Source organism: Callithrix jacchus, chromosome 15, assembly GCF_049354715.1.
Source record: "Callithrix jacchus isolate 240 chromosome 15, calJac240_pri, whole genome shotgun sequence".
Lineage (NCBI taxonomy): Eukaryota > Metazoa > Chordata > Mammalia > Primates > Cebidae > Callithrix > Callithrix jacchus.
In genome coordinates this window covers 93,669,416-93,695,259 of record NC_133516.1, presented here as the reverse complement: position 1 = coordinate 93,695,259, position 25,844 = coordinate 93,669,416, and the positions used below count along the sequence as shown (strand labels likewise).

General features: G+C 35.9%; 1 protein-coding gene across 6 annotated transcripts in view; it reads right to left on the bottom strand.

Annotated features, from left to right (window-relative positions):
• Positions 1 to 766: 766 nt before the first annotated feature.
• The window catches only part of ZPLD1 (zona pellucida like domain containing 1), a 237,911-nt gene continuing 212,833 nt past the window's right edge, over positions 767 to 25,844 (bottom strand). For all 6 annotated transcript variants that reach the window (XM_017965278.4, XM_035274306.3, XM_078350153.1 and 3 more), the window contains 8 exons: positions 23,932 to 24,113; positions 22,520 to 22,592; positions 18,288 to 18,385; positions 16,752 to 16,832; positions 12,019 to 12,190; positions 10,333 to 10,441; positions 3,587 to 3,616; positions 767 to 3,213 (listed from right to left, as the gene is read on the bottom strand). In XM_017965278.4, the coding sequence (XP_017820767.3) occupies positions 3,038 to 3,213; positions 3,587 to 3,616; positions 10,333 to 10,441; positions 12,019 to 12,190; positions 16,752 to 16,832; positions 18,288 to 18,385; positions 22,520 to 22,592; positions 23,932 to 24,113 (921 nt within the window). In that variant the 3' untranslated portion in view covers positions 767 to 3,037. The remainder of the gene's footprint in view (positions 3,214 to 3,586; positions 3,617 to 10,332; positions 10,442 to 12,018; positions 12,191 to 16,751; positions 16,833 to 18,287; positions 18,386 to 22,519; positions 22,593 to 23,931; positions 24,114 to 25,844) is intronic.

Below are 25,844 nucleotides of genomic sequence, written 5' to 3'. Positions count from 1 at the left end.
GTGAGGCTTTATACTTTACACTGTCTGTGAGGCTTTATACTTTACCCTGAAGCCTTACATTTTCCGCAGCTGACAATGCCCCTCATGAACTATCATGTCTTGTGAGGCTCCCAAAGCTAATTGTCAATACTTAAGGGTTGAGGGGAGTGCCCAGTGTGTGAGACTGGATTATCTCTGGATCAGGAAAAGGATTTTGCCTCAACACTGTCTCACTTTCCTACCAACTCGCTCCCAAGACAAAGGAAGAGAGCCAGATCCTGCTGGCAGTTAGGAGACTGTGAAAAGTCGGGACAGAAGCCAAGCTCCTTGTCTTTACAGATTTTTCTGTTCCAATCAAAGTTTTTAAACTTGTAGGTTCTATTTTAGTTAGAGCTCAAGCTCAACAAAAAATGTACTTCCTTACCTTTAGCTGATATCAAGAACGTGTTTCCCAACACAGGGCTTAGTATTGAGAGGGCAGACTTCATGTACCCACAGAGATCACCAACCTTCCCTGTTGCATTAGGCAGCTTATTTTAAACTAAAACTTTCTCAATACCGATGCTCCTCAACTTGCAATGGCATTATGTCTCAAGAAACTCATCAGACATGAAAAAAATCACAGTTCGACAATGCATTTAATACTCTAATAAACCCATCTTAAAGTCAAAATTGTAAATATAACCGTCATAAATTGGAGACTCTCCATACTTGTGAAAGTGGGAATAGGATGTTAAAAGCAACAAGGAAAATTTTTTTAAAAAAAGTTGACATTTTAAAGATATTCATTTACAATTATTTTATTAAACAATCACCTTTTACATGTCATCAGACCTTACCCCTGAAGTGCAAAAAACAGTTTGAGGTATTAAAACTGAAGAAACATTTGCACATATTTTATAAGGTTTTTCACACTATAACAACTGTAAAATTCAATATAACTAAATACTCCATATAACTGCAGGTTTATAAGAACAAAGTTGTAAAAAAAAAAAAAACAGACCTGGTTTATCTCATTGTAACTCTTATTCTTCCATTTATGATGATGAAAGGTGGCAAAAAAAAATGATACTTAAGTTGCTTCCCAAATGATATGTGTCCATTATTCAATTCTATAAAATGGTGTATAGAATTTAAAAGGTTAACAGCTGAAACAACGTCCATTCCAAAAGCTTCAAATTGGCAAAACAGCTTAAATGATATAATGTCCTATTCACAGAACTTAATCCTAAAATCAATGGTAATTCACTTAAAGTATCTGAAATAGATTTACTAGCATATATTTCAACACTACCCATGTACATATAGGGTCACATTAGTGGTATGCTCAGTTAATGATATTAGCACAGATAAAGTTCAGAATGGTCACTTCAAAGTTATTTTGAAGTAACACAAGAAAAAGTAGATTAGTTTTTTATGTGATTTAAACTTTTTTTGCATTGAGGAGATTATCCAGAGACTTTCCAGATCTCACTTCACTTTGCGTCTACACCTTGAAATACAAAGTTGATGCAATTATATAGCTAATTATTGCAATATAAACACTTTCTCCTGAAATATTCACGTAAATTGGAGAAAAAATTGTTTTTCAACTTGATGATTGATTTAATTACTAACTCATAGTGTAGACATTTCATTTAAAGCAATCTAATATTGCTTCATGATTTGCATGGAGTATAATAAATTAAGTCCCAACTAATGGGTCACAAATGTTGAATAGAAATTAGTTATTACAGCAATTGCTTATGGGTAACACGGCACTTCTAGTCACTTCACAGGCTGGGTTTTGGTGTTGGCTATTAAATTGTTTGATTTGTTCAGAGCATAGGTAGCTTGAACAAAGAAAAGATTGATTTTTTTTTGGTAAGAACATGAATTGCTTAAAATTTGCTGTTTTGCAGAACTGACAAAGGATCAAATGCTTCTTGCAGTTTACTATTAGAAGAAAATATTGTTTATTCATGGCAATTATAACACCTACAAGAAGATACCCTAAAAAGAAACCCTCTCCTGATTATTTGTACTGCCTGGCATAAAAAATATGAAAGAAAAGAATATCTTTTTATGTAGATTCTAGCAATGTTCTACAAACTGCACTTAACCTAAGTTTCCTTTTGTTTCAGGAAAAGGGGAATCTAAATTGTTAAAAATCCTTCCAGGAACAGGATGCTTATGAGCTGACGATAATGATCTCTTTTCACAACTACAGTTTGTTTTCACATGTAATGATTCTTGAATTAAAAATAATCTTTGCACAGTTACCTCACTGCTGGAAGCACAGCTGCAAGAGCAGCTGAACTGTTTACCTAGGGGAGAATTAACATGTGCTGATGTTCTCAAGTGAACCAAAAGAAGAAAACTGAGCACAGCCAATCCTATTCTAATGAATAATGATCTAGGGCCACTTAGTATTACCTAGGAAGCTAACAAGCATTTTCACTATCTTCTACACAAAAGGATGCCCCAGGTTAAGATATATGTCTCAAGAGTTTCTTTTAAAGTGAATATTGTCAGACATGGAAATCAGCTAAAAACACAGGAGGTCCTAGAATAAGTAGTTAAATCTCAGGTATCCAAATTGGCCAGTCCAATTAAAACACATCCCCAACTGAGAATATCTGGATTAAAACAAAAAGCAACATTTATTCTAAGACCACATGTGCAAATCTAAATGCCACTGCAGTGGGCTTTAATGCTTAAGGGGGAAATGCAACACATTTCATTTTTTGTCTACTCGCACCTTTTATCTTTTAGACAACAATCAAAAGAAAATTGAAATAAAATGAAATATTACTGATCCTGTAAGTCCTGAATATTTTTCACTTCTTGTCAGTATATTCATTGGTGTAATAAAAATAGGGCTGGCCACACACATAAGTGACAAGAGCAATATTATAAACTTCTTTCACTATCATTATACTGACACACTACACTGTGAAATTTATCAAACCTACAAATATCGAATGCTGACTGACATGAAATTCAGATGGAACACTGACTGCAGTCACACAGAGTTTAGTCAGTGCAGCCTTCTCCAGAGAGCAAGGACCTGTTATAGTCAGTCAAAGACTGGGTTTCTTATGCCATTCAACACTAAGCTGGTGGGTCCCTTCCTGTGCAGAAGGGCCAGTGAGCATAGAAGAAGAGAAAAGCTTGTAACTCCCAGAATGACTATTCCTGATATCAGTGCACTGGTGATGGCGTTCAGCTGGAAAGGAGGCACACTTGGAGAACCTGCAAGTAATGAAACACACCCAGTTGTAAAGACACCAATTTTACCTGCAAAACCTTTCATTGCATCTTATAGAATAGCAGCATGGCACGGAATTTTGTTACAGTCTATTTGACTTTAATGCAACCCAACACCAAAGGATTGTAAGGTTTAGAGGCTGTCCATGGGCAGCCAAAACCAAAAATACACAAAAGCTGGCAAATCCTATAAAAACTGACCAATAGACCACATATGAGTTCAAAAAACCCTCAGTGAACTGTTACCTAAAATGCACCAAACTTGTAAAACTCGAGCCCAGTACACTTAGATGATTATAACTTTGTAACTGATCATTAAAAATGTAAAAAACACAGCAAAAGATGATGATCATCTTACCAAGTTGTGAATTGTTGGTTGGAGTCTCATCTGAGGGGAAAAACAGGGAAAGAGAAGTGACATCGTCTCTCCAAACATTTACCTTTGTTTATTCTGATTCATGATTACTTTGTACCTACACTTTACCTACATCTCCTCTTACTTCATCCGTGATCTCCTTGAGTAAGGCAGAAATGAAAGTCCTCCTAAACCATTCTGCTTTTCCATGCCCTGATTCCTAGGTCTTGGATTTTGCCATCTTTCCACTCCCCAAACCCACATCCTGCCGCTGCCCTGGGAGTGTGAACATAATGGATAAAAGATATACTGTGCTGTATTCTTGCCTGCCAACTTTGCTTCATCATCAGCTCTCCAGTCAGGTCAGTGGGGGCAGTAATTGTTAACAGCTATTGCATTTTTTATGGCCCTGTAACCTAGCATTTATTATTCTTTTCTACAGAAAATTCATTATTTGGTGCCACTCTATTTTAAGTATTGCCAATTTGCCCAACATAATCTGCAAACACATCATTTTAAGTTCCAAGAAGATAAATTCACACTTAATAACTATATGAAAGGAAAACATGACTCCTGAGCTTGAGTTGTAGTTTTATTTGCATCTGTTAAGTAAGATTGAAGCTGTTGATTTTTCACTTTTCCCTGGCAAAGGCCATAATAGATGTAATGAACATATTACCTGATTTCCCGATTTTTGTTCTCCAATTTGTCATCATGTTGCTATTAACCCTTGAGCTTGAACAAGCTCATATTTCATATTTGAAATAAAAATAATTTCATATTTGCATTTAATGTTTGTGTTTGTTATTTGAACCATATAATGTGTGCAATTGACTGTTTATTTCTGGAGTATAAATATTATCACAATCAATGTGTGTATAAAACCACATAGCTCATAAAGTGCTGTTTCATATATTATCACATTTCATTCTCACAGAAGCCATATGGTTTGGATATTATTGTGACTCCCATTTTACAGATAAAGAAATTTCCATCTGTCACAGCCTTTATGACAGAGTAAACATATGCTTAAAACAAAGCTCAGTTTCAGAGTCCTTTTTCTAAAATAATATAAGCTGAGCAAGTATGAAAAATATTTCTGGTTATGGAGATGAATATCTTAAGCTATGAAACTTTAGGATTATTATTTAAAACAAGTAATGAGAGAAACTGGTGAGGTATTTATAAAATATCTGATTCCATTTATTTTCAGAGACATAAATTTTGGCAGAAATGATGGTTCTGCTGTCTGATCCTCAAGTATAATGCTCAAAATTAATCCAGCACTCAGGATTCTTTAGAATGCTGCAATGCATTGCTATAGGACAAAAAGAAAAATAAAAAATATTTTTATTATAGAACATTGAGAAAAATCCTAACCTCTAACCAACATGACTTTTTAACACTGCCTTCTCATAGAAACAGGCGGGATGAATGGACTATTATCAATTCTTCCAAAATATCCATGTGCTCTTTTCCCAAGATGAGCTGCTTCAGTGGAACATAGGAGGAGAATATGTAAGCCTCCAAAATTTCTTTTTAAAAGCTATTCCTTTTTTAGAAATCACAAAGCTATTCCTTTTTTAGAAATCACACTTAATTGCATTAAAATGTTTCCACTAAAAATTAGAAAGTTCCTTTCTAATAAGTATCCCAAATAAGACAAAAGGGCTATGACTATGCTCTCCCTGCTATTTTCTTCATCGCACGGTTAACAAAAGTCAGGCTATTCCCCCGACTCCCCATATTACCACCAACACGTCCATAGAAACAATATCTCAGTCGTCACTAATGAGGACTTGGCTGTGGACAAAATCTCCCTGTGTGGGGACAAGACACTCCCTTTTCCAAATGAGTCTGGAACCACAAAATCCAGATTCCAGGACTCCGAAAAATGAAAGCATGCTATCTTTGGCAGGTGGTTGAAACTGAAATCTGTGATATTCGAATGCTATTTGAAATTGTATTTGATAGTGGATAAAGGAAGAGAGAATTGCTTTATCTAGATGCAATTTCTGGTAGCCTCCGATTTTTGTATTATTGTAAACAAAAAAAAAAAACAAAAAAATCAAAGCACTGCCTAGCCTTGCAAGGGCAGGTAGACATTTTTCAGGAGACTTGCTTTTTCCCTCAAACCCACTTGGTCATGACATATACATAAATGGTAAAAGGAACACCTGAAGCCTTCTGGAATTAGAACTGATTGGAAAACCAAACTTTTTGGGCTCTCCAGGAGGATATTTATCTATCGGAGAGCCTACAGGAGAAAGGTCATAGCAGCAATGCCACAGCCATTTGAAAGTCAGAAGTGGCAGATAAATTGTCATTCTCTGCTTTCTCATGTAAGTAGTTGAAATAAATAGAAAAAAATGACCACCAAAGATATATGCGGAATAATTTTTTTCTCTTAGCACTAGAAAACTATTTCTTAAAACAATCTTCAATAACCTATGTAGTAAAATGGACCACACATTTCACGTTAATAAGCTCCAACCTTTTTCCTTTCACAGTGTTACATTTGTTCATAGTCTGTTCCTACCTCTGAACTCTGAGATCCCTGAGGACAGTCTGTGACCTGTTCTCTAACGTATTCCCAGTTCCTAGAACAGTGCTAGTCCCGTGTAGGGACTTACAAGTATGTGCCAATGAATTATTAACTACTCACAAGACTCAACAATGCTAGTTGACAAGTATACAGCTTGGGTTTCTCCACAGGAATTGAAGTAAACAAAACAATTAGGTATTGTTCACCGTGGTGCTCTGGATTTCCAGAATTGACCCTTGGATAAGCATTTCCCTATCTAAGCACTTTTAGCATTCTGAAGTTTTGTGTTTTTTTTTTTAATTTTTAATTATATATATATATATTTTTTTGTTGCATTTTAGGTTTTGAGTTACATGTGAACGTGCAGGATTGTTGCATAGGTACACACATGGCAATATAGTTTGCTGCCTTCCTCCCCATCACTTATATCTGGCATTTCTCCCCATGTTATCCCTCCCCAGCTCTGTACCCCCCACTGTCCCTCCCCTAGTACCCCCCACAGACCCCAGTGTGTGATGCTCCCCTCCCTGTGTCCATGTGTTCTCATTGTTCGATATCAGCCTATGAGTGAGAACATAGCATTCTGAAGTTTTAAATAAAAATACTTTGGGCTGGGCGTGGTGGCTCACACCTGTAATCCCAGCACTTTAGGAGGCCGAGGCGGGTGGATCATGAGGTCAAGAGATCGAGACCATTCTGGTCAACATGGTGAAACCCGTCTCTACTACAAATACAAAAATTAGCTGGGCACAGTGGCACATGCCTGTAATCCCAACTACTCGGGAGGCTGAGGCAGGAGAATTGCCTGAACCCAGGAGGCAGAGGTTGCGGTGAGCCGAGATCGCGCCATTGCACTCCAGCCTGGGTAACAAGAGTGAAACTCCGTCTCAAAAAAAAAAAATAACTTTGGAAAATTTTTTTGTGGGTTGCCTTTTGAGGATATGAAGATTTTCCTACGTAAAGTAAAAAAAAAAAAAAACTATCAACAATGTTGGGTAAAAAATAGCCAGAGTGGATTTGATTTCATTAAAAAGCAAAACAAAACATGAGTTCTGAAGTTTAACAACTTACTACTGAACTTGACCTAAGCTACATGTCAACAGAAAAGGAGTGGTTCAATGAGCAAATAGAGCAAAACCTCCAAGTACTGGAGAGCTTGGCAGAGAGCAAATCAAGCCAGATCTGGACTTGTCTATAAAAAATTGGCCACAGGACCTGGAGAGATAAATTCTGATAAAATGGAACTAATGAAAGAGGGTAGTTCTGGTCATGAAGCTGAACATGAAGTTTGTACAGGATTTGCCTGTGGATGGATATGGCTTGAGTTCTGAGTTCCGTGTTCATGTGGAATGTCAAAACATCTATTTCTTCATGGATAGCATAGTGTTACACTGTAAACATTGTTATATATGTTCCTCTAAGTAGTGAGACCACCATGATGACCAAAAAATGAAGACCATGACAAAATGTTATTTAGCAAAATTACTCAAAAATAATTCCAGAGAGAATGAGAGAAGGTGTGAGTGTGCTCCTCTGGGTGCTCTGCCAGTGGAGAAACCCGAGGTGACTTCAGGACAACTCTAGCATGTTGGGCAATAAATGACATTCTTGAGGTGGAAGGGGTTTGAAAATCAGAAAGAAATCCAGGCATGACATCAGAGGCATTGTGATACCTCTTAGTGGTGTTAACATAGATATTTTGGGCAACGAGACGTGGGATGGATGAAACCTATAAACTTGGACAGCCGGTTAGTTATGTTAGAATTAGAGACTTCTACTTATTTATCTTTACTGGAATTTCAGGGGTCTTAGAATTTTTGTTTTACATTTTCAAAATTATTTTATAATAATGATATGGTTTAGCTATGTTGGCCCCAGCCAAATCTCATTTTGAATTATAGCTCCCACAATTCCCACAGGTCGTGAGAGGTAATTGAATCATGGGGGGTGGGTTTTTCCCATGCTGTTCTCATGATAGTGAGTAAGTCTCATGAGATCTGATGGTTTTATAAAGGGTAATTCCCCTGCACATGCTCTCTTGCCTGCTACCATGTAAGACATGCCTTTACTCTTCCTTCGCCTTCTGCAATGATTGTGAGGACTCCCCACCCATGTGGAACTATGAGTCCATTAAATTTCCTTTTCTTTACAAATTACCCAGTCTCATGTATGCCTTTGTTAGCAGCATAAGAATGGGTGAATACAGCTAACAAATTATTTAAAATTTGTAATACTTAATTTGGCATAGGCAAGAAGGAAGTAAGAGGGTAATTAAGGAGGAAAAGCCATCTACCCAAGATGAACAGAAGAAATGTCACTTTAACAGTTGTTTTCTTATACCAGACTGGCTCTAGATAAGCTCCATGGAAATAAGAATCTCTTTTCTTGGGCCTACCCAAAAGCAATCCTAACTATCGGCAACAAGAACTGAGTTTTCATTCAATGTAATTCTATGTGCTATTTCTCACAGCTAGATAGAGATCAAAATTGGGCCTTTCACAAGCCACAAATGAGTCATTTTTAAACCAGTGGAATCAAATACCAAAAATCTTCAGGGAGTATGGACTAAGTTTGAAATTTCATATTTAATACATCTCTGCATTATTGAAAAGGCCAATTAGTTTGTTTCTAAATAATGTTATGTCTACATGAACACAAGGAAGAAAGTAATTAAGGCAACTGTCTGAATTTTGGGGGCCAAAATCACTTTTTGCTGTTTTGCCTATTTGAAGCAAAACTTTCTTTTGACTATGGGATGAGCAGCATGGGAGAAAATGTACCGAAAATTTAACTAAAACATAATAACAGTGTTAAGGTTGATATAAAATGGAGAAAACATTATTAGCATATAATCTGAATCAGAATTATTCTCTCTTGTGACACAAATTTAGAACTATGGAGTTAGAAAAAAATCTTAAAGTCTACTTTTTAAAACTTTCATTTTAAAAATGAAGAAACATTTGCCCAGAGAAATGAAGTAAAATCTCTAGTCACATAGCTTGTTAGAACAAAAGCTAAACCTAGAACCAGTTTTTCTGGCTTTAGTTTCTGATTTTTTTACACTGCATCTGCGTTTTATCTCTGGGTTCACACTCACTTAAATCTACAAATTCTATATCCCTTTATATTTTGTGCGTGTGTGTGTATACATGTATGCACGTATATTTGTATACATGAGAACATATGTTTATAAAGAGTTGTGTCCATTCATATAAATTCATGAGCACAACTGAATGCACTAGATGAGAGTATGTAATATGCAGCATTGTGAAAGGAAACAAATGATACTCAAACTGGGCCATATACAGAGTGTTTAATAGGCTATTTATAAAGATGTAGAAAAATCACAAGAGACAGAGAGTACAGTTATGGGATAAGGAGAGGGTTTTCAGAGTAGTTCTAGGGGGGAATTGTCTGGGAGGAAGCTTGTGGACGCCACATTTTCTATGCCCTCCCGTCTGCTTACAGCACCACCTAATGGTCAAGCCCAACCAGAAACTAGACTGCAAGGGAGCTAGAAGATGCAGTCCACTCAAATTAGTAGTCATGGGTGACAGCAGGGCAGAGGAGGGTAAAGGGGACCCACAGGGTGATTAAACAGGTCCAGTATGGGCTGGGCTCAGTGGCTCATGCCTGTAATCCCAGCAACTTTGGGAGGCCGAGGAGGGCTGATCATTATGGCAGGGGTTCAAGACCAGCCTGACCAACATAGTGAAACCCTGTCTCTGCTAAAAATACAAAAATTAGCTGGATGTGGTGGCACATTCCTGTAATCCCAGCTACTGTCATTCCAGGCTGAGACAGGAGAATCGCTTGAACCTAGGAGGTGGATGCTGCAGTGAGCCAGAATCTTACCATTTCACTCCAGCCCAGTGGCAGAACGAGATTCCATCTCAAAAAAACAAACAAACGAAGAAACAAAAAAACCAGGAGCATGGCATACTCTGTGTACGCACGAGCGTGTGTGTGTGTGTGTGTGTGTGTGTGTGTGTGTGTGTAAGCAGGAAATGTAATAAATATTGCCCTTTGTGTGAAAGTTGAGTAAACAGGAAAACCACTGTGAAATTAAAGTTGCTCAGCCGTTTATCTTGTCTCACAGTTAATTAGTGCTGTTTAGGAACCACTCTGAGTTCTCCTTAGAAGCCAAGTAACAAGGCATTTTGGAATCGTCTATTACTACATACAGAAGGAGGAGCACTCCTACCACTCCGAGTAATGATGGGACCAGCAGAGAGCACCGTGCTGCCAGAAGAGCTCTGGGGGCTCCAAGTCGTCCTTCTCTCAGCATCTCTCCTTTCTCTGTGGCTGCAAATCTGAGGTGTTAATGAAAACAAATGAAATTCCACACCAGTACAGAATTGTTTCCTTATTGCCATTTGGAAAGTAGATTCTTTTGGAAGAGATACCACATGTTTAATTTTATTCATTTCCTTCCATGAATTTATTTAATTACATTGCATGTAACCGCTACAGTGTTTGTTACCTTGGCATGGGCACATTTCTTATTTCCTCCTGCTGTAATTGTGCTCTGCCTCATAAATTTACATAGCTCAATGGCTCTCTTGAAAAAGTGCTGTGTTTATCAAACTTTTCTCCTTTTATTTCTCTCAAGCCTTTAATAAATCCTTCCTGGAAATGCTGGTCAGCATGGACTCAAGGTAATGTGGACTCACCATTTACCCCCATCTGACACAGCTTATTAGTCCAAAGGGATCAATGAGCATGAAGAAACGGCTTCCTAATTATGCATAAATTGAACATAAATATAAACATATTAACGGTATTTCAAATTTCAAAAGGGCCTGCATTTTTATCAGGTTAATGATGTGACCCTAGACAGCTGGTCAGAATAGAATTTTTTTTATTCATACTAAATAGATCTTTATTTTAATGGTGGCTGCATGCAATTCAGATACACACCTTTCATTGCTTTAAACTTTTTTTTTTTTTCTTTTCTTTTTGAGACAGAGTCTCACTCCGTCACCAGGCACCAGGCTGGAGTGCAGTGGTGTGACCTCGGCTCACTGCAACCTCCACCTCCCGGGTTCAAGCAATTCTCCTGCCTCAGCCTCCTGAGTAGCTGAGACTATAGGCATGCACCACCATGCCCAGATAATTTTTTTGTATTTTTAGTAGAGACGGGGTTTCACCATGTTGGCCAGGATGGTCTCGATCTCTTGATCACATGATTTGCCCGCCTCGGCCTCCCAAAGTGCTGGGATTACAGGCGTAAGCCACCGTGCCCAGCCACTTTTAACTTTTAATCTAAGTGATTTTCTGACCATCCAGCCCCAATCTACCTTTCTAGCACCAACCCAGTCCTCTCCCTCCCCAGGTTTTCCAATCATCTCTACTCTGCTCTAAAACCCTGCTGAAGAACTAGAAGCTCTCTGATCACACTAATTTGTATGTCTGTGTCTTTGACCATCATTTGGTCAGCAATGTCTCTCACACTCTTGATTTTGGTTCTTTGGGGTTCAGCTATCTTCAGAGTAACAGCTGAAGTTCATCTCCCCTACCAATTCTCTCAACCTATTCTGTTTCTTCTCTCTCACAATTGTGAATACTACATCTTACTACAACCCATATATTTGTCTCCTTTGCATGATAAGATTTTTATCTTGCTTTCTTCTGTGACTATCTCATGATCCTAAAGGATAATATAATTAAATTCAGAATTTGCGCATACCTCAGCTCTTATCCTCAGGATAACGCTTGGCACAAAGTAGGATATTTAGTAGAGCTTTACTAGACAAATGAATAAATCCTATGTCAAACTATTTGACCTAACACATATCCACTTTCTATGCAGAAATTAGTTTCTGACATTTGATAACAGTTCAACTCGGATCAATTCAACAACTTAGAATAAAGTTCCTTAAAAACATACCGGCATAAGGAAGGGGCAGTCATCCGCTCTGCAGAGCTTGGTAACACAGTGCAGGAACACAGTGGACATTTTCTGATTCTTGTGTTTCACAAATCGGAACACTTCAAATGAAAACCGGCCCCGCTGGCTTCGGCCATTCTCAATGACGGTGGTCTGAGGATCTTTGTCACAGCTAAATTTTAGGGGATGTGCAAACAGGACATCACTGGAAAGTACGAACCTACTGGGACTTGTAAGTTAATTTCTACAGTGTTAAGGATCTGCCATTATATTAAGAGCTAACAGAACCATGCCATGTTACAGATATTTAATAAGAGCATAAGCCAATTCAACAGAGATGATAAAAATAACCTGGATCATAAAATTTAAACAGATCAGTTTCTGATTGCAATAACAGTGTGTAGAATTATACTTTCATATAGTTCAAAACTCCAAGTAATTTAAATTCATAGAAACTGCCAGCAGTGATCTTATTTTCACATCTATTTTCATTCACATCTATTTTCATTTATTTTCACATCATTCTTAGGATATATGAAAATAGAAACAGAAGCAATGTATTCTTATTGTCCTCCCTCCTTAAACAAATTATAACATATTGTCTACACTGTTTTATACCTTGCCTTTTAAATATTTAGCAGTCTACCTTAGAGATCTACCTGTATCAATATTTAGAAAGCTTCATCATTCTTTTTCCACAGCTGTATAGTATTTCATCGTGGACATGTTTCAGAGTTTATTTAATCCGTTTCCTATTCATGTACATGCATTTTTTGACTCTTTTGCTTTTTAAAAGCAAAGTAATAATGAAAACCCTTGAAATATATCATGTTAAACATGTACAGGATTATCTACAAAATATATCTCTAGAATCATTTAATAGGTATTGCCAAATTGCCCTTTATTTTTTTTTTTTAATTTTTTATTGGATTATAGGTTTTGGGGTACATGAGCAGAGCATGCAAGACAGTTGCATAGGAACACACATAGCAGTGTGCTTTTCTTTCCTTCTCCCCTTCACCCACATTTGGCATTTCTCCCCAGGCTATCCCTCCCCACCACCCCTCCCACTGGCCCTCCCCTTTTCCCCCCAATAGACCCCAGTGTTTAGTACTCCCCTTTCTGTGTCCATGTGCCCTTTATAAATGGTGTTCCATTTTGGACTTCACAAGAAATACACTAAAACAACACTTATTTCTCCAGAGCTACATCAGCAAAGTGTATGGATAAAAGTTTTTATTACTCCCTATTTGAGAGTAAAATGAACTATCATCCTATAATTTTAATTTATATTTGTCTTATAATTAATGAGTTTCAGTATCTTTTCACATAACTTAGAGTCATTTGTATTTCTCTATCTGAAAATGGTTTATGTCCTTGCCCAAATTCTGTTGTGTTGTTGGCCTTTTTCTTTATTATTCTTCTAAATTCTTTTATGTATTAAGAAGGGTGGTTCTGCTCAAGGAAGTAAGAGAGGACACAAACAGATGGAAAAACATTCCATGCTCATGGTTAGGAAGAATCAATATCGTGAATATGGCCATACAGCCCAAAGTAATTTATAGATTTAATGCTATCCCCATCAAACTATCATCGACCTTCTTCACAGGACTGGAAAAAACCACCTTAAACTTCATATGGAACCAAAACAGAGCCCACATAGCCAAGTCAATCCTAAGCAAAAACAACAAAGCTGGAGGCATCACACTACCTGACTTCAAATGATACTACAAGTAATCAAAACAGCATGGTACTGGTACCAAAACAGAGAATAGACCAACAGAAGAGAACAGAGGCTTGGAAGTAATGCCACACATCTACAACCATGTGATCTTTGACAAACCACACAAAAACAAGCAATGGGGAAAGGATTCCCTGTTTAATAAATGGTGTTGGGAAAACTGGCTAGCCATGTGCAGAAAGCTGAAACTGGACCCTTTCCTTTCACCTTACACAAGAATTACCTCCAGATTGGTTAAAGATTTAATCATAAGACCTAAAACCATAAAAACCCTAGAAGAAAACCTAGGCAAAACCATTCAGGACATAGGACCTAAAACCATAAAAGCCCTAGAAGAAAACCTAGGCAAAACCATTCAGGACATAGGCATAGGCAAGAGCTTCATGACTAAAACACCAAAAGCAATGGCAACAAAAACCAAAATAGACAAATGGGATCTAATAAAACTTAAGAGCTTCTGAACAAAAGAAACAATCATTATAGCAAGCCAGCAACCAAGAGAATGGGAAAAAAAATTTGCAATCTACCCATCTGACAAAGGGCTAATATCCAGAATCTACAAAGAACTAAAACAAATACACAAGATAAAAACAAACAACCCCATCAAAAAGTTGGTGAAAGGTATGAACAGACACTTTCAAAAGAAGACATTTATGTGGCCAACAAACATAGGAAAAATTGTTCATCATCACTGGTCATTAGAGAAATGCAAATCAAAACCACATTGAGATAGCATCTCACGTCAGTTAGAATGATGATCATTAAAAAATCAAGAGACAACAGACACTGGAGAGGATGTGGAGAAATAGGAAGACTTTTACACTGTTGGTTGGAGTGTAAATTAGTTCAACCATTGTGGAAGACAGTGTGGTGATTCCTTAAGGATCTAGAAATAGAAATTCCATTTGACCCAGCAAGCCCATTACTGGTTATATGTCCAAAGGATTATAAATTGTTCTATTATGAAGACACATGCACCTGTATGTTCACTGCAGCACTGTTTACAATAGCAAAGACTTGGAACCAACCCAAATGCCCATCAATGATAGACTGGATAAAGAAAATGTGGCACACCTACACCATGGAATACTGTGTAGCCATAAAAAAAGATGAGTTCATGTCCTTTGCAGAGACATGGATGAATCTGGAAACCATCATTCTCGGCAAACTGACACCAGAACAGAAAACCAAAGACTGCATGTTCTCACTCAATGGTGGGTATGGAACAATGAGAACACATGGACACCAGAAGGGGAGCATCACACACTGGGATCTGTTGGGGGTTGCAGGGCCAGGGGAGGGATAACATTAGGAGAAATACGTAATATAGGTGATGGGAGGATGGAGGCAGCAAACCCCCATGGCATGTGTATACCTATGTAACAATCCCACAAGATCTGCACATGTAACCCAGAACTTAAAGCAAAATATTATTAAATTTTGTTTAATAAAACAAAATTAGTTTAATAATAATAAAACTATTATTAAAACAATAAGATTTTACTTTTACATAAATATTAATAAAATATAGTCCATAGTTCAGTGCAAAAAAAAAAACGAAAAGTACTTACTGGTTTGTTGTATAAGTTGTAAATTGTGTTAATTTGTTATTTGGCTTTGGACAGTGTGTGTGTGTGTGTGTGTGTGTGTGTGTGTGTGTGTGTGTACAGTTTTATTATTATATAATGAAACTTTCAACATGTTATTTTGTGGTTTCTAGTATTTGAACAGAAGACAGTTTCCCTACTCCAAAGTTTTAAAGTTATACATACAATTATATATGATGATCCTTTTCCTTGATATTTTAATGCCTTTAAATGTTAAATAATCACATATTTTCAAAGATAGAAATACCAACAAGGCAAAAAGGAAGAAGGTAAGAGAAAGGCAACCATTTTTTCTATCTAATATACAACTTTATATGAAGGTAGTACCCATAGGGACTCTCAACTTACTGGTTGTCCATAATTCACCTAGCTCTTTCCTTATTGCTGAATATACAATTTGTTCCCATGTTTCACTACTTTAAATATCACTGACAGACCAGAACATCATAAATATTTTTAAATATACTTCACAATTTGTAAAGCTGGAATCAAAGAATATGAAACTTTTAAGGCTTTTGATACATACTGACATTTTTTTCCCCAAAAAATGTTGCCCAAAGTAACATTTCCAGAAATAGGATATGTAAGAGTAACAGTTGACCATACCCTCTGTACATCGTCTTGCCCTTAATCAGCCAATAAAGCATATTCTTTTGGTTTCCCATTATATTACTTCCATCATGTGTCAATAAGCTGCAGTGATCTGAGCCAACTGCATTTTATAAGCATGATTAGAAGACATTGCTTGACTCTCAAGTCTGTTCTGCTGTCAGATAAAAATGCTGAAAAGGAACCTGGATGATTGAATGGTTTTATGATCAATGTCCCCTTTCCCAAAATGTAGATTACATTCACTCTATCACTGTCTATTGGGGAACGAGGTTGAAGTTATTGTCTCTAATAAAAGAAGGACTGGTAGGTTATATTACAGTTTTATACTAAATACTGATAAATGAACAAAAGTATTTTGGGGTTTAAATTATCCAGATCATTGCTTTAATTTTACTCTCCTTTTGACATATGAGATAGTCTAGCTGCAGATAAATAGTAACCTCTATTGCCTTTCTTTTCTTGAGAATAATATCCTAACCATGATTTTCCTAAGACAGTGAAATATTCCCATATCTCCTAAACATGAATAAAACATCTTTGGTGGACCGAACTTACAACTCTGATACAGCAATAGCCTTATCAGCATTTTGTGTTGAAAACTACTCTCAACTTTTATACTTTCCGTTTTGTAAGGACTCAAAGTTCAAAATGTAAAACTTGAAATTTATAAGCTATAATAGTGCTTTATAATTTACCTGACTTAGATTTTCCATTTCAACTACATACAACTGGGTCTTTGGTATCAATACAATACTGAGACAGCTAAGTCTTACCTAAGGAAGAGGTCATATCGAATGTCATCATTTGGGTTTCCTGATGGGGTTGTGTAGCAATAATCCATTAAAACATTCCATCTGAAAGAATGTAAGCAAATATTATCTAGAGTCAGAATTGGGGATTAGTTACTAATACAAGGGAAGTAAATATCGACAAACTTCTTATCCCATGGAATATAACTGTTAATTACTTGTTATTTGCAGAGGTTTCTTGTTTATTAAAACTTTCTCTACCCCATCCTGCTTATTTCACATGCATGCCTGTATCAAACATCCCAAGTACCACATAAACAATTACACTACTATGTACCCATAAAAAAATTTTTTTAAAGTAATAACTTTCTCCTGAACTCAAAGTGTTTAAAAATCCACACCAAATTGTCAATTTCACATTAAGGGGAGTCAAGGCTAATGTCATAAAAAAATTGTGTACAAGACAACTGAGTGGTCAAAGTCTGAGCAGCAAACCTTAAAATGAGCTAATAGCTGCTTATGTGTTCATGATAAACAATAGCCTTTACTTTCTAGACGTTACCGTCCCTCATGGAATCAGAGGATGTTATCATACCAAATACAGCAAGAGAGCTTAGAGCATAAATTGTATACCAGATCAGTGGTTTGGCGATTATGGAGTCCGCAGTAGATACTGTGTTAGGGAGGAGAAAGCCATGAGGCACATCCACATCCACAACCTTTCCCCAGAAGGGTAGATTTTGCTCACATTTATACATTAGTTCATTCCAACTCTGATGTTATTTAAAAAAAATACTAATCCATAGGAAGTGAATGCCAATAAAATGGAAAAAATTCTGCATTGCTAATTGACAGTTTTAAAGACTCATACAAGAATAGAAGTATTCTTCTGGACAGGAAGAGGGAAGGTAAAGATGAACTAAATTTCTAGAGTATACCAATCTCTTCAGGATGCAAAGTTTAAATAATAATACATGAGCAACCCAAAATAAGCCATTTCACATTACATTTTTTGTAGGGCAGGATTAGATCTTCAGCTTTTGAGTTCCTTTTCAGTTTGACTGCTGTGAATTTTCTTAAGTATCATCTAAAATTTAATAGTTTTTTTTAACAGAGATAATACTGGGACCATTTTATGTAATTTTGACACAGACTCTTATGTGAAGAGTCCTTTCATTCTTTAATAAATTTATATTGAAGAGTAACGTACATATGGAAAAGCAAACAAATCAAGCGTTCACAAAAATGACTATATCTGGTTAATCATCCTTCTGATGAAGAAATAGAACATTCTGGCATCCCAGATCTCCCCAGGCCCCCTTCCAGGAACCACTCCCCTTCTTTATGGGAAGATTTGTTATTTTCCAAGTAATGACAGAACATGAGTGTCACCTCTTAAACTTTGTCATTTGTGTTTCTTTTTAGTGGCATGCCTAAATGCTGTGGTAATGACAATATTTTTCAAACGGAGCTTAAAAATCAACGGGCTAACTTTATGACTCACGAGTGGTTAGGTAGTGAAAGTGTTTTAACCTAAAAAAGATAACAGTTTGAAAATACCTGCCATCCAGATTAGTGGCTTGTACAGCTGCAAATACTTTGGTTTTCAAAGGTAATCCTATACTGGGGATAATTAACTGCTGGTTGTAGGTTGAATCCTAATGATGAAAAAACAAACAATCTATCATTACTTTCCCAACAACAGCACACTTACCACTTAAAACAACAATGTTAGAAAATAAAAGAGAAAAGAAACAAACATGAATCTACAGTACCAATCCAAAAAGGGTTTACGTAACCCTCTGGTTTCTTGGCAGAACTGTTACTAAGCCATATCCATGTAACAAACTGATTCCATGTTTAAATCTTTTATTTCATAGTTTATCATATATGGTGGCTAATGTTCAGTGTATCTACACTATATTCAGTGGTCATTGGTTATTGCATCTAAATTTAACCAGTGGTCATTGGTTAATATTCAGTTTGGTTAATATTCAATGGTCAATATTTAGTTTACTTAAATTAATATTCCATTTATTTGAATTATACTAGAGGCTAATATTCAGTTTAATTAAGTTACATCTGCTTCCATTTAAGGCCTTTGCTGCTGGCGTTGTAGGTCTTACACTTCTGCTAATATTTTATTTCCCCAAAATCACTTACCTGGCAATTTGAAATTGTTAAAATTTAATTGAAAACCAAAGTAAGACAATTTTAAAGTCATACAAGAACAGAAATTTTCTTCTAGGCATAATAGGAGAAAGTACAGAAGAACCAAATTTCTAGAATTTAACAATATCTTCAAGGTACAAACTAAATAATAATACACAGGAAACCAAAATGAGGTATATGCACATTATATTTTTTATAGGGCAAGAGTCAGCTTTTGAGACAAACACACTCTCCAAGCTGCTAAAATACATGCCATATAGTTCCTGCACAAATTCCTTAGGGGTTTCTTATAAAAGGGTATCTCAGGACTTCATTTATACTTTTTGACCCTTATTTTAGACCAATTCTAGAGAGCTATTTGTATCATTCTCAAATCCACACTAGATTAAAGCATCAAATTTAGAAATTAAGAAGTGGCAGGTATAATTTGATAATGAAGAAAACCAGAAAAAATAAAGTGCAAAATAAAACCAGAAAAGCCCTCCAAGGTGAAGCAGTCACATCCTTTAACACAGAGGCCAATTGTTTCTCTAAACTTAGTAATTCAGAAGACGTCACTGCTTGGCAGCAAAGAAGAGCTTTTAATGTTCCTTACAAAATCTTAAAGTCATCAGGAAAGACAACATATCAACCATACTCTTTAAAAGGCTTGGAAGAAAGCAATGTATTTTAAATTTTATAATTTAAAACGGTAATAGTTTGGATGTTTTACTTTAAAAAAAAAATGTGAATTTGGAACATTTTATTCCCAAATAAAGCCAAATAAATAAGAGATATGTTATACTTAAAAAGTGATCCTCTTCAGTCTTTTGGTTTCTACATTTTGGTGATAGATGAGAATGGCTCCTCTAACCATGTCTGATAGGGAATGTTTTTATGCAATTATCTTTCAAGCTCCCTTTTCCAGCTTCTCTAAGTAATCTACACTTCCTTAACCATGCAGCCCTTTCATCTTATATTTGCATCAATATTGACCAGAAGTATGCTTACTTTCTTTACAATACTATACTGCTGAGTCATTTTGCAAGTGGCATATGATCCAGCTGTGGTTTAATTATGAATCATCATTTTTTTCCTACTGAAATTTTTTCTAAGAGTTAATTTTTCAACTTCAATTTGCATGGTGGCTTTTACTCAGTAATGTATTGTCCCTAAAATCAATTATAACCATTTTAATTTTTCTACAATAGTTAAAAAATGTTCACGATTATAATAACCTTATCTAAAATTTGCTGATCGTCCACTGTCTTAGAAGAATCTAACACGTAGGTAGAATTCCAAGACACAAAGGCATCCTTACTTTCCATTTCTACAATGAACAAAACTGACGTATTTATATCACACCAAATAAAGCCACAGTTCAACTAGTAGTTTGCAATGAAAAATCACATAGTTGATAGAAGTTATTGGTTTTCTAGATATAATTTACCCTCAGATACTTATACATAAATCCCAGAACATATAAAATACACTATGGTGCTACATTGAATTGGGCACAACTTTTCCTCTCCAAATAACAAATCAGAAAATGAAAGCAGTAAGGATGTAATATAAGTTTTCATTATCCTCAAGGGTTAGAAATTAAAACTTTGTGTGTGAAATAGGAATTAATGGCTTCTAAAGATTATAATATTTTATTTGGAATACTACAATAAAAATTACATCTGGTTAGCTACATGTTAATATTCCAAACAAATGATAAATCTGATTTTGGATCAACTAATGAAAGTATACCCAAATTTTTTTCTCGTGAAAATTACTAATTTTGAAATATCCTATAACATGGAAAATACTATGAGGACACTGCGTTTAAAAAGTTTTGCTTGAGGCCTTGAAACTCTTCCGCATTACACAGAAAAGAGGAACAAATGCCATTTATATTGGTCAAAACCCACAGCAGGTACAAGAGGAAGCGTAGCCTGAACATGAAAGAAATGTCAACTATGGACTTTGGTTAATAACGTATCAATATTGGCTTATCAGTTCTAACAAATGTATTACACTAATACGAGATGTACATAAGAGAAAAAAAATGTGTCCAAGGGTGGTGGTTATGTGTGGGAAGGATCTCTATTTTCCCACCAACTTTTCTGTCAAACTAAAACTGCTCTACAGCTGATTTAAAATGAGAAGAATTTGGGCAACAGCAATTTCACTTGTAGTCTAATATCAAAAAGTTGGTTACTGTATAATTAAAATATTAAGGTTATCATCAAATTATAGGCATTCTTAAGCCTTCAAATTTCAGAGATTCTTTGAAGGTTCATACTTTCTTAGCAACAGGCTACAATACCATCTCTAATAATAAAAAAAAAGACCTTAATAACAAAGCTTTCCTGAAATCCACACTTCTAAATTTTGATTTTCTGCTACTTCAATGAGAGAGTAGTTTAATTTCACAGAAAATAATAGTATCATTAAATGTTATATGGATATATGTTTTTCTTTTTCAGAATCGGGAATTCTCATCTTTGACTCACTCAATTATAATAAATAACATTAAATCCAACTAGTAATCTCAACTCTACCTCAGAGAGCTTATGCATGGAAATTAACAGAAATTTTCCAGTTTAAAGTTCTATAAATATTCTTAACAACAATAGTAGATATCTGGCCATATCAGAAATAGATATTGGTGCACATTTGCTGAGTATTATAGAACCAAGTATCTTGGCAGCTTTTCTTTGCAGAAGAAAGTTTAGAAACGACAGAAAGGCAATCTTGATTCTAACACATTTTAATTTGTTGTTTAGAACTCTGTGGTGTCAGACTACAAACTTATAAACATGATTTTTTTTTAATGCCTTTGGAAAATGTCCTACTACAATATTTATAGCTCATTATATTCAAAGTATAAAGCACTGACTTTTAAATCAGTTGCATGAATTATAACTCAGTGCCATGATGGCATGAATAATAATGCAAAAATCAGATTCATAATTTACAAAAATGTTGGTTGATAGATTGAAAAATTGATATTTAAATCAGGCATTTAAAATGTATGAATAAAAATTTTTAATCAACATGAAAATATCATTTGGGGGATTAATGTTACAGTTATAAATAGAAATCCATGTATTTTTCACGTTTTGCTGCCACTGTCAATGTTTACATGACAAAAATTTCGACAATGCTATGTATCAATCCAAATTATTTCAGATGTGACAGAATTGTCATCAGCCAAAACCCATAGCAAAAATATTAACACATTCATCACCAAGAATGCCTCCAAGGGAAACAGCATTTGTACTGTTAAAATCTTTGTATCACACATAAAAAAATTATTTCCCAAATCTTGAAGCTAACTGTAGCTACTCACACACCCCTACCTAAATAAACAAATAAATACATAAATGTAGATAGACATTTGAAGTTATTATTTAAAATCACATTTTTGAAATAAAATTTAAATCACTTATCAACTTTAAGAAAATTTAATGGAGATGTTATTACACCTTTATCACTAAGATATATGAGAATGGTAGCAAAAATAGATAAATGTTACCAAGCTATAACAGGGTTAATGTGGCTTTCAGGAGATTTTTATATAAAAGCCATTCACATAAATGACTTCTCACAACAGTGAAAGAGAAAATAACATCCTTCACCCATCAACTTACATTATAAAGGAGTAGGTTCAAAGTGCTGACAAAGGTGCCATTGTTCTCTCTCACAGAAATAGCAGCTGAGGACCTAAAACACATTTAGAAAAAGGAAGGCACTCCTCAGTTATTAAAATAAAAGTGATATCTAGATGTTACATTTAAAGCACTAAAACTCCTGAATAATTCTGACATACTGTTAATTATGCTTGGAGTTGCTATACTGCTTAAATCTCTGAACAGATAAAATAATAAAAAGCAAGAGGGAACAAGTAAAGACAAGCTGTGATTTATGATCATTTTATTTTTAAAGTAATCTTTTTTGTTTTGCATTACTCTTAGACATTTGGCAGATAAAGGCTTGAACTTGGTACAAATACACTTTCATCCATTTCATTAGAATAGAAGTTTCATGAGATCAGAGAATTTCTTTTACTTTGTTCATTGCTGGAACATTGCATGGTAAATAGTAGGTGAGTGAGAAATTGAATAATCAATGAATTTCCATGGATCTGAACAGAGCTCAGGAATGTGTTCAATGTGGGGAGTGGGGGGCAGAGTAAGAGATGTTTCCCTGTATACCCATATTGTTTTGACTCAAGGCCTTTCCTTTCTCATTTTCCACATCAAAGCCTTGCTTCTGACCAAGGTCTTTGTCATCACTGTACTATTAAAACCAGCTATGAATATTTTTTCACTGAAGTACAATGTAGCCTCCACATTTCCTCATAACTAAGATTAAGCAATAACTAAGACTTAATAGTAGCAAACCCTAAAATTGGATAAAACATTCACTTAATCATCCCATTTTGTCAAAAATATTCAACAAATTCAGGTGATTATATTGTAATGTGGACATAGCCCTCTCCTGGAAGTATGTGCTTTGGGAAAAATGAATACATGGACATAAGCAAAAGGCTACACCCTCAGTCCATATTTGGAGCTACATGTCCATCGGCCATGCAATGGTTCTGGGAGAATCATCAGCACCCATCCAGCTGACAGCTCAACAGAGGAATGGAGATCCCAGGATCTGGGGCAGCGGAGCCCAGCAGTGAAAGTATATGGCAGAGAGGGAAGCCGAGCAAAACTCAGCAATGTAGTTACCAAATGCCAACACACTGGGGACGCTACAGGACCTTCAGGGCAGCAAAAGCTCTCAAAGCTCTTGGGCAAAGGGAGTGAAGAGAACCCAAGACAGACAACTGGCTAGTCTGAATTAGCTTAATTTGGGGGAAAACATGGTTTGGGTCTCTTATGGATCATCATTCATATATATATATATATATATCACCTAATATGCTTCCCATTACATTATTTCAATTTAACTATTTTCAATAAATCCTGCTACCTTTCTAAGTCCCTGAAAGATATGAAATGACTGAAGCAAAAATTCAATATGAAAAAGCAGGAATAAAATGCAAACTTACGAAGCAAGCTGGGTATTATTAACCAGGTATTCCAATGGATAACTACAACTAAATTTGTAAAGAAGCCCAGGTAGATAGCTGATGATTGTTGGTGGGTCTGGAGTATCAATGTATCCTGAAATATTTCCTATTTGTACTGAAGTCGCATTTCCATAAGCACTGACTCCAGAAATTGTGGATACCTGTTAGAATGGTAGATGTAGTTTAATGATTAAATGGCTATATATACATCCAGGCACTTCATATGCAAAATAAAACATTAAACAAGATCAATTCTAGGGTCTAGTTCAACTGTAAAATGAGAAGGTTTTGAAATCATACAATCCAAATGCAATTTATAAGTGACATGTATAAATGAAACTTCATATTTACCAAAGACATTTTACTTATACTTTATAAAAGAGAAAGAAGATAGATTATAGGTTCAGAGGGTTACAATAAGTAATCTGAAAACACTTAAGGATGACAGCAAAATTCTCTGGAATGGCTGAAAAAAAAACCAAAAACCCCTGTTAATGTGATCCTTTTTACCTATTAGCTTCGTATCTCCAGGCTCCAACTTTTGACAATAATGCTGTCACTCTCCCCACTTTCCCATAACTTATCCTACTCCTCCTCAGGATCTCACCTTCCCTAGGAATTTCCCCTGACTTCCCACATGCAGTGTTTATCTCTATGATATTAGTAGGCAGAGCAAAAGCAGCCTGCTCTCTGGGCAGTTCCCTTAGCCATCATCGATGCTCTTTGTGGGCAAGGACCATTTTGTCCACCTTTGCAAACTCAGCATATCACGGTTACCAGCATCTTGGGCCCCCAAAATGATTTTTGAACAAATAAATGAAGGTCATACATTTCCTGAGGATTGATCTTCTCAGGGTCTTTCTCTCTGGTTCATAAAGATGCTTATCAACTTCTAGGATAATAGTTTATAGATGGATTTGGGGGTTCATGAACTTCCAGAAGTTATGTAAAAATGTTGTCCCTGTATATTTCCTTGGGTCTGCTTATCTTTCACTGAATTCTCCAGTCTTACTAAAATTTTAGATCCACCATTTTAGGAATAATCAATAATTATTTGACCTTCATAATACCAGAGAGTTCTTCTAACTTCTTCTACCTTGTCAAATACAAGAGGGCACTCAGTAAATATTTTAGCAGACACTACTGTATTACTTAGATCTGTGATTTTCAACAACAGAGTAAACTTAATGCATGAATCTAACAGCACATGGGTAAAGCTGTGGCAATCACCTAGTTAATTTATAAATGGGACAAGAATCTTTACGAATGAAAACATCTTGATTCCAGTCCAATAACTTAGTAGCCTACTTAATTTTTTCCCATGCAGAAACGCTCTTAGAGCAGTTGCCAAGGCCGGTAGCATCTAAGGCAAAAAATGAAAGATAAGCAAATCTTCCCCTCCTCCCAGTACTCGCTTGATTCAATAGCTAAACAAAGAAATTCTGTCTGTGAAAAAAAAAATACACACGTACATACATATAGAAATTTTTTTTTTTTTTTTTTGTCTGAGACAAAGTCTCACTCTGTCACCCTGGCTGGAGTGCAGTGGTATGATCTCAGCTCACTGCAACTTCCGCCTCCCAAGTTCAAGTTATTTTTCTTCCTCAGCCTCCCAAGTAGCTGGGATTACAGGCACATGCCACCACGCCTGGCTAATTTTTGTATTTTTAGTAGACACAGGGTTTCATCATGTTAGCCAGGCTGGTCTCGAACACCTGACTTCAGGTGATTGGCCCGCCTTGGCCCCCAAAAGTGCTGGGATTACAGGCATGAGCCACGACGCCCTGCCTAGCAATTTTTATAGCAGACTTACTCAGCTTTTTAACCAGGTAAACAGCACATGCACTGCACACCTTTCCTGGCTTTTCTCCTGAATCATTTTCTAGGCAGCA